The sequence below is a fragment of the Sinocyclocheilus rhinocerous genome, unplaced genomic scaffold, assembly GCF_001515625.1.
Source record: "Sinocyclocheilus rhinocerous isolate Xijiao unplaced genomic scaffold, SAMN03320098_v1.1 scaffold466, whole genome shotgun sequence".
Classification (NCBI taxonomy): domain Eukaryota; kingdom Metazoa; phylum Chordata; class Actinopteri; order Cypriniformes; family Cyprinidae; genus Sinocyclocheilus; species Sinocyclocheilus rhinocerous.
The window spans coordinates 727307-737536 of NW_015631145.1; the positions used below are offsets into that span (position 1 = coordinate 727307).

The 10230-nt window shown below is 37.8% G+C and overlaps 1 protein-coding gene across 1 annotated transcript in view; it reads right to left on the reverse strand.

The window, feature by feature from the left end:
• robo1 (roundabout, axon guidance receptor, homolog 1 (Drosophila)) overlaps positions 1-10230 on the reverse strand; it is a 279412-nt gene that overhangs the window by 142911 nt on the left and 126271 nt on the right. The window contains exon 5 of the mRNA XM_016554386.1: positions 5275-5601. Within this exon, the coding sequence (XP_016409872.1) occupies positions 5275-5601 (327 nt within the window). The remainder of the gene's footprint in view (positions 1-5274; positions 5602-10230) is intronic.

Below are 10230 nucleotides of genomic sequence, written 5' to 3' on the forward strand. Positions count from 1 at the left end.
TATATATATATATATATATATTATGCATCCCTAGCCATAATCCCAACCAAAGTGCAATATCACACATCTCCAACTAGCCACTAGAAATGAGATGTTGGAATCACATGACTGAATATGCATGGCAGATGTTGCATGCTTCGGGGGCCTGAAGTTGAAGCAATTAGCCATATAAATGCTAATCAGGTTGAGTACAAAACAAGAGCTAGTGTGGATCTCCAGAGAGATGAGAGCATGATAACATGGGAAAAACCAGGAAGAACCTGCACTTATCTTCTCTGGTCTCTTTTTTATTTCTGTCCATCCCCCAAGCACTGTCAGTAACTCCCCTCAGTGTTGTAAATACATTGTTTCATGTTATGTCCAATAACAACTAAATGGCCCATTTTAAATCGATATTATTATTACTATTATTATTATACTTTTATTATTATTATACTTTGCCTGAATAAATAAAAAAAAATGATACACTAAAAATTTTAATCAATTATTTAAAAAAAAAATGCTAAGTAAATTTAGGCATCACAATATTATAAAGTATAAAAATGTGATAGATGGTAAAGATTCTTTTTTATTTCTGTCCATCCCCCAAGCACTGTCAGTAACTCCCCTCAGTGTTGTAATTAAACACTGCAGATTAGTTTTCCTTGTAATTTCTGGGCATCTTCAAATAGTCCCCGTGACGCTAAAGGAGAAACACACCCACCAGCCAATTAAAGAGAGCCGGTTTGCGACAATTACCCATACTGACTTCTCAAAAGCAGATGTGAGGAACGCTGTCTTCCTGCTACTCTCGGGTTGGGAATACACCTCAAATATAGTTCATTTTCTGCAGGAAACACTATGGAATTTTCAGGGAAAGAGGCCGCTACTTAGCTTACTGCAGAGTCTGAGAGCCAAAATCTGCCGTCTACGTGTCTCCTCCAAAAAAAATGTACTTGTAAAATATAAACCCTTGTCATCTTCATAATGTGACTCTTATAATAACTTAATGAAACACAAATATTCTCAGAGCAAACAGTGGAAAGCACGTTGGCGCTTGCGAGGGGGAAAAGGACAAGGAAGTGAATTCTGCACAGCTATGATAAATCTATAATGGAAACGGGTTGGTTTGAATATCAAAGGCGGCGGGAGCACACAGATGTAGTGGAGGGGAACATCCTGTGAGGGAATAACTAGGGGTGTCATCCACCCTTTCAGAGGGCGAACGCCAACGGTCCCCCTCCGTTTCACAGATGAAACGTCAAGTTGATTTTGTGTCTGTCACGACAGCAGCTCCTCCTTCGCGCCAGCATGAAACTTTTTTGAACTTTTTGCCATTTTTACTGTTAAGAATAATACAGAACGTAGAGGAAAAGATGGGAAGAATATGCTGGAATGGGACTGGGAAACAGCACAAGCTAGATTTGAATTCGCAATGCTCACATGACCACCACTACATAGAGAATATGTGCTAAATGATAGTCCACATAATTTTAAAAGTGATTTTCTTTTAAACCAGCAATCAAAACTTAACTTCAGCATCAGATTGGGAACAAAAAACATATATAGATTGGGATCAATTGTTTTAACCACAAAAAAAATGTAAATTAGATGATATAATGATTAATGATTTCCAGAATTAATAAGTCTCTCTTAGCCCAAGACTAGAGAGCGCTATAGACCGCTCCACACATCCTGACGAGGTTATCGGGGTCTGGCGTAATGATCCACATTCCCACCGCAGCCCAAGAACTGGAATAGTACACTATAATTAGAGGCTTTCCACATGCTGCAGTTATTTAGCATGCTAATAAAGGACAAAGCTGACTTCTCAGAAGTATTACAGGTAAAAAAGTGAGAGTTTTGGGAAAGGTTTAGCTTATATGGCACATACAGTGCAAAAAATGACTTCTTCATAGGTGAATTAGTGTTTTTTGACTTATTTTCCAGTTAAAATATCTAAAAAGTACAGTCTTCAATGTCACGATCCTTCAGAAGTATTCGAATATGCTGATTTGCTGCTCATGAATAATTTCTTATTATTATCAATGCTGAAAATAGTTTTGCTGCTTAGTATTTTTGTATAAACCTTTTTTTTTTTTTTTTGATGAATCGAAAAATTCGAAAATATTTTTTTAAACAATTTTTTGGCTACATTATAAATGTCTTCACTAGGCGCGTTTCCATTACCCTTCAAATTGCACAAATTGAAATTGCGAATTGAAAATACGCCTAATGTTTGATCAAGTTTAAGCATTTTTAGACATTCAAACTGGAAAACCAGTAAAAATACTGATTAAGTTATAACCCCAACTAATCTAACCTGTTTCACACTGTAAGCAGTCATAACAATAAAATGACACATTACTGCCCATCAATCTTTTAACAATCTCACATTGTCATTTATGCGGGTCCTAAAACTCAATTTTCTTTGATCGGCATTTCACAGCTGTTTTTAGAGTGCGAGAAAACCTGCAACAGACACGTCTGTCATCCTTAAAGACGCAGCCTGATACTACACATTACACAACACGTGGCCCGGAGCCATCGGGGTGAACAGTGAGCTCTTACGGATAAAGCCAGTCCCATCTTTTCTTACATTCCTCTCTCTCATTCTTTGTTCCTCTGCGAGTCATTATACTCTAACAAAGCATGACACATGAAGCATTATAAGCCTCCAAGTTTCATATTGAAAGGAAAACATGGAAACAAAAGGGGCAAAATCCAACTTCAGGGATGTACACAGGGCATACAGAGCAGAACGAATGCCCGGATTGACCCATTTTACCTCAGTGCGCCGCACAGAGCCTCTACTGTACGTGAAGTTAATAATAAACCCACAACAGATCTGCACTAAGCGTCGTTGCCTGGCCAAACATGGCTTGTTGAAAGTTGGATTAGATTTACGGTCCGCCGGGTGCTGGCGATCGTAAAAGTGGGATTATTAAAATAACTTTAGAAAAAGGAAAGATTGTGTACACAGTGTTCTTGTAAGAGCAGGCGAGGCAGAACAAATACATTTTGAGGTCTTAACTTTCTTTTCGGCGGTTTTCTTGGAAAACAGCACGTCTGACATTCCTGGTGTCAGTCTGAATAAGTAGGTGAGTGTTGATATCCGAGAAGTGATAGATTTCTCTCTGCCTCCGACACTGTCTGTCTAGTTTTGGATGGAAAAGGGGAGTTTAGGCAGGAATTCTACTACCTTCCTGTCGCAGGTTTCCATCATGGTTGCCTGAACGGGTAATTACATGCGCGGCGGCGGGGCAGGGGGGCGGAGGGAACGGACAGGCAGTGAGGGTTTTGAGCTTTGCCACTGTGTCATTATGGTCCTGTTTGAACCTTATTCAGAATAAGCAGCCCGAAGGCTGCGGCCAAACAGCCCGAGCTTTTCCTCATGTCGGGCCAAGTCGTCCGCCCGCCCGCCAAACCTCTTTTTTCGTTCTTGCAACAACAAAAAAAAAGAGGGCCTCCAGAACAAATAGTATACAGTATATCACCCTCTGCTTGATATACCGCATGATATTTTCTCACTTTTTAGTCTCTGAGCTCACATAATTTTCCCACCAACTTCAACATATACAAATTTATGTTTCTGTTTGACCAGCACTGGCCTACAGAAGCTAATAAAAACACTTTAGCTTTACAACTGGTACTCTTACGAAAATGTACAATGGTTTTACTATAGTAACACTAACTGTATTAACCATGATATTTTGGCCCAATAGTTAAATGTTTGGAGGGTCACAAAATGTAAGTAAATATATATATATACACACACAATTAAGTACATTTATTATTGTTTTTGCAAGATATTAAAATTTATTTTAAGAGAATATAACTTATAATATAACCCTGTAACCCAAATAGATTTTTAAGAATAACGCTCAGTAAATTTAGTAAATAGCTATATATATATAACATTACCATTTTTTCATAATTTTGGTTGGTGTTCACAGTTAAACGACAATCACCAGATTTCAAATATTTTTTTCTTTTTAAATCAGTGTTTTAATGTTTTAAGGCTTTTATATAAGATATTTAGTGGAAAACAAGATACATTTAATTCAGACAAAATATTTTGCAAGATATTAAAACTCTCAAAACTCTCTATTAAAAATCTTTTCAGAGAATATAACTTGAATTCAGTGTATTTCTCTTATTCCTTTGCTCAAATAGATTAGTTTAAGAATAACTCTCAGTAAATGTTGTAAATTTACTTTTTAAAACAATAAAAAGTACAATTCAGAGAACATAATAATTATCTGAAAACAAGTCTTATCAAAATCATATATAATGACATACACTTAATGTATTTATTACATAAAATAAAAAAAACATAAAAATACTGAATAATAAATACATTTTTGTAATGCATGCAAGAACTACAGTACATTTCCATAAGGGTAAGGCCAGTTTTTAATAGAAGATCTTAAGAGTGAGTAAGACATGCCATTGGTACACACTACACGAGCGAGTCGCCCCCTCCAGGTCCAGCACTGACTCGATTAGATTACAACAAGAGGGTTGGTGACAGCTCCTAGGCATACTTGAAAAGCGGTTGATATCCGAGATCAGTCCTTTCAAGCTTAAAGAGAGACAGTATGTAATGCACATCACGTCCGAGGCAAAGGAGAATCGCTGAAAACCACAAGCTTTAAGTAATAAGCCCATTTAAAGTATCTGCTTTGAGTCTGTACACAAAAACGGTTTTGTGAATCCTTTTTAAAAAGGATAAAAATCGACCCCGTTGATGCACAACTCCTTGAATCAAATGAAAAAAGAAAAACTACAAATGCCAATCGGACAGAGAGATACAGCACACTTCAATAAAGTTTAACAGTTAAAGGTAACCGCTATATTGTGATCTCTACTGTAAATATCATAAAGTTCATTTAAGGTTTTTATAGCTCACGACCACCTACTGAGACCTATTCTGTTCTCTTCAGGCCGTCTGGCCCGTTTCCTCCATCAGGATCACCATGCAGGTCCAGTGGCACAGTCATATCCTGCCCATCTCCAGCGAGATTACCCGACCCACTGAGTCCATTGAGACCCAGAGACCCAAGAGGAAACTGGAAACGCTTTCTATTCAGCTTATATTCAGTTCAAGGCCAGGAAAGTCACAAACACAAAGCCAAATTAAGACTGGCCTGCTTTCAAACCGCTCCTGGAAGACGATACGAATCATTCAAAACTGAACTGCTAAGCCTATGGTATCCAAACACATCTGAAATCTTAATATCGCACACTATATGTAGATACCCATAAACCGCAAGAACCCAGCCGAGCACTTACTAGCTACTTCCAGTGAGGCGTTGTGGCTGACTGCTTCTCCCAGGTAGTTACGGGCCACGCAAACGTAGGAGCCTTCGTCGGGTTTGCTGCGACGGCCGTGTACGATACGCAGGAAGAAGAGCGAGCCGCTGGGCAGGAGCATGCGGTGGGATCGAGGGTTGTCCCGGTCCGTTTCCACACGCTCTCCATCCTTGTACCACTCCACGGTGGGGTTGGGCCGCCCCTCCGCCTTGCAGTTTAGGGTGGCTGGTTCGCCCTTGGATACAATCAGATCAGAGGGGTGTTCCACAATACGGGGTGCGTAGTCTTCCTGCCGCAGACGGGACCCTGGAAAAAAAGAGAGGTAATTAAATAACATTTAATATCAGTTTATACTAATATAATTTTATTTAGGAAAAAAAATTAAGAAAATGGAAACTATACTTAATATACCAGCACAATAACACGCTCAGCAAAACACTGCCTAATTATCGTTATCAGCAAAATTCCAGAAAATATAGATATAATTTTTTGTCATTATCGCACACCCTTATAATGTATGCATATATCATTTATATTTAAATTATATATTAAGTATAGATAGATAGATAGATAGATAGATAGATAGCCAATCAGCCAATCACAATGAAGAATTCAATAACACTGTGGTATAAATTTAAATACACGATTCAGGAATCGAATGGATAGACAGCTTCCTCAAGTTTCCAATGCTCGCTAAATTATGCTGTTCTGATGCACGAGCATGTAATATTAATGACGATCAATCTTCCAATGGGCTTCAAGTCAGATGAGATTCTGTTTTGTATCCTAATGCAAATTCAATACAAATAAAGTGCACCGCTGATTAGATCCAGATGGATGTATCCTGATATTTTCATGTCTGAACATGATGACTTTTGGCTACAGGAGACACCGGCTGAACTCAGCGCATGATTTCATGGGGATGCATTACAACACAGTTATTTAAAGGAATAGCTGACCCCAAAATAAATTCTTAGTCACCATATGCTCACCTTCACCTGTATAAATTTCTTTCTTCTGTGGAGAAAATGGTGACCAGAGGTTGTCAAATTTGAAAAAATAGCCAAAATATGACACTTTGGAAGCCATACTATAGCTATGTGGAAAACAACATTTATACACTGTAAAAAAAAATTTAGTCAAAAATGATTTGAAGTTATAAATAAAACAGATTATTGGTGTACATTTTACAAGAAAATATTATTTTAGTTTTTCTACTTCACTTTCTACTTCATCTTTAATTCAATGTGCTACTTGCCATTTCTTTGTGGTTTACTTACAATTTCTTAGTGAAAACTGTTTCTACACCCTTTTTTTTCAGTGATATGCACAGATTCTCTTCACTGACGTTTCTCTTAAACGTTAAAAAAATTGGTCACCATTGACTTCCACTGTATGGAAAAGTGCAGCGTCACAACATGAGGTGAATGAATGACAAAATGAACCATTCCTTGACATTTTTGTGTGTAATTCCTGAAGCAGGTGTTGGTAGGTTCTTACGAACATGTTGGCGTGGCTTTGACTAACACAAAAGCTCTGGGAGGGAACGAAGCCCTTCATTACTGAAATCTCTCTGTTCTTTGGACTGTGGCAAACCTGTGCTTAAACCAAGCCACTGTCATTTCAGTGGTGCGCCACTTCCCTGATCAAAGACGTGAAATGAGAGGGCTGTAAAGTTAGGGAAGAGGGGGTGTTTGGAGGAAAAGGGAGATAAGAGGCATTACAGAGAGACACACACATCAGACAGTTCCGTGGATGTCTGGGTTTATGTGTGTGTGTGTGTGTGTGTGTGTGTGTGTGTGTGTTTGAAGGCTGGAAGTGTAAAGGAAGCACAGCCACTGCATAGGGAAATACAAAAGTAGCTAAAATTGGAGACAGCCAATCTGCCTTTCTGGGCTTAAGTTGTTTGCTTGTGTTCAGAGACCAGTGAACTGCACCCGTAAGACCTGGTTTATATGCAAATGAGGCTTGCATCTTTAATGCCTAACGGCTACAATATAGTGTCTGTGCATCTCAACACTGCCCTTTGGAGTCCATTCAGCCCCAATTAAAAAGAGCTAGGATTAATTGGCAGTGCAGGGTCAAAATTCACTCATCCAACCCAGCAGCTTTTCACACTCTCTCCATCCCATCCCCCATTCCTTACATCCAACTATCCCTCCCTCCGGCCCTTCTGAGGAAGGAGAGCTCCATAAGACAGTGTCTATGAGCATTAAATCATCCCTAACATCAGCGAGAGTTTGAGCGAGGTAATGCATTCATTAGTGGTTCAACGGATCACAAATCTCACGGTTCGTATCACATTACGGTTTTTGACCCACGGATCAGATAATTTTTCGGATCAGCTTTCCATTTATTACTTAAAGTGAAGTACTTCTTTGATACCACAGCAAATACTACTAGAGTAACTAAGAAAGTTTAAACATGATTAAAGAGACAAGAGAACAGCCAGTAAAAATAAGAACAAATACACAAATTACAAGCATAGATAAATACAACAGAATATGTTACAAATAAAATAAGGTTGGTAGTATTCAAATACAGAAATGTAATTAGGGAAAATAACACTGCAGAGGGTTCACTGCATAAATTAAATATAGCTTTTTATCACAGCTGTTTTGTTGTTTGATGATCATTAATGACAGCAGCAGTATTTATAGGCCGCTGTCCCTTTAAGACCTGATGCACGGATCCGATATAATGATACACATCACATCCGATTTCTTTCTCAGCTGTTTTCATTCACTTGAGACATAACTGACTGCGTTTACCTGAATGATTGTCGAGATGGGTATTTTGTCATAATTTCATGTGTATGTGCCTGTTCAGAGGATTCAGAAGAGGATTCAGTTCGGTGTTCGCGCGCTGTCTGAAACGCGTGTGCGCGCTTCATGTGTGTGCGGCTGTGCGCGTAGAGAAGAGCGCGCGAGTAACGAATCGAGTTCCCTTTCGCCTTTTCTCTCTGGAATTGTTTAAAATTTGCTTGCTTGTGTAAATACGAACAAATGATAAACTTATACTCTATTATGGTTAAAAATGGTCTAAAATGGTTTAATCCGTGGATCATATGCGTGCCGAACCGTGGGGCTTGGTCCGTACGGATCACGGAACAACTACGATCCGTTTAACCACTAGCATTCATTGATTTGCATGTTGTGGAGAAGAACGGTTGGCTCTCGTGTTTACAGTATGTGTAAATATGTAATGGGCAGATAATGAGCTGTTCTTTCTGATGCATACGAACACACTAAAGGCCCACAGGACGATATACTACCAGTAGTTTTCTGCAAACAACACAGAGTGAATGCAGAATGGTTATTGTCTGCTAACAGCCATAAGAAAGTTCTGTTTATGTACAGAAATTACCCAATGATGTATATACAGTGGGTACGGAAAGTATTCAGACCCCCTTAAATTTTTCACTCTTTGTTATATTGCAGCCATTTGCTAAAATCATTTAAGTTAATTTTTTTTCCTCAACTCTACAATAGACGTTACTGAAATAAAATAAATAATAAATGGTTTAACTTTTTTTTTTCATTTAAAATTGTTGACAAGGCCACAATTTTCAATAAAATTAAAATAACTCAAACCAAATAAAGTAACGACGACAATTAATAAAAATGACAATTAATAATAATAATAAATCACAAAAGGCACAATACACATTTATTGTGGTTCAATATTTTACATTTTATTTTTCTTGTTTTCTGTACACTTTAATTTAACTTACATTAGCCTATTTTTGTCATGTTTTGTTATCCCTTTTTTTTGTTTTTTTTAGGCTATATATGTTGTGTGTATGTATGTGTACATACATGCATGCATACATACACGCATACATACACACATACACACATACATACATGCATACAATAGAGATAAAAATAAAATAATATAAAACAGACAAAATAATGAACAGAGTTAAAAAAAAAACGAAACACTCCAATATTTGTATAATCAGCATTGACTGAAAAACAGTAGTTATGCTAATATTGAAACTGAGAATAATGGCTTTTAGAATAATGAGAATAAGCTTTTTGACTCAATATTTTATATTGGTTTTATATATTTATGACTTTAGACTTTTATTTGATGCAGAATGAATAAAGACATTTTATATTATTTTAAAAAGCATTTTATGGCAATATTTAATTAAACATTGTGTCCAATAAGTATTTTATAGCAATCCAATAAGTGTTCATTATATACACAGGCATTATATCAGCTAGCTCCCATTCTCTAGATATCAGCTTTAGTACAGGTTATTGAAAAACCCACTTTGTTTGCCTATAATAAAAATGGTGGCAGAAGAAGAGATTTCTAATAGAGTGATGTCGAAAAAAAATAATGAGGAAGAAAATGGCTCAGGGAAATCTCTCAGATAGAGCATCCGCATATTAATTTACCCTGGTCAGGTTCGGCTCTTCGATCCTGTTAAAGCAGTCCGACTTAGAGAAGTATCCAGTCGGAGAGAAGTAAAAACTACCCTCTCTCCTCCTCCTCCCGAGGTGGTCATGAGTCCACTCGCAAAGTCAGAAGACCTCACTACATGCAATATTCCCACTGCACTTTGAAATGCAAAAGCCCTGCTCTCGCTCTTGGCAGACCAGCCATACTGTTTTATTTATTTTTTTTATACGGGAGAACGCTGCATATGCTCAATACTGCTGAGGGCGGCGCCACGTTACACGGTGAAGCATATTTAAAGGGTTAGTTCACCCCAAAATGAAAATTCTGTCATTAATTACTCGCCCTCATGTCGTTCAAAACCCGTAAGACCTTCGTTCATCTTTGGAACACAAATTAATATATTTTTGATGGAATCTGAGAGCTCCCTGACCCTCCATAGACAGCAACGCAACTGAAATGTTCCCAGACAGAAACGTAGCAAGGACATCGGTAAAACAGTCCATGTGACATCAGTGGCTCAAC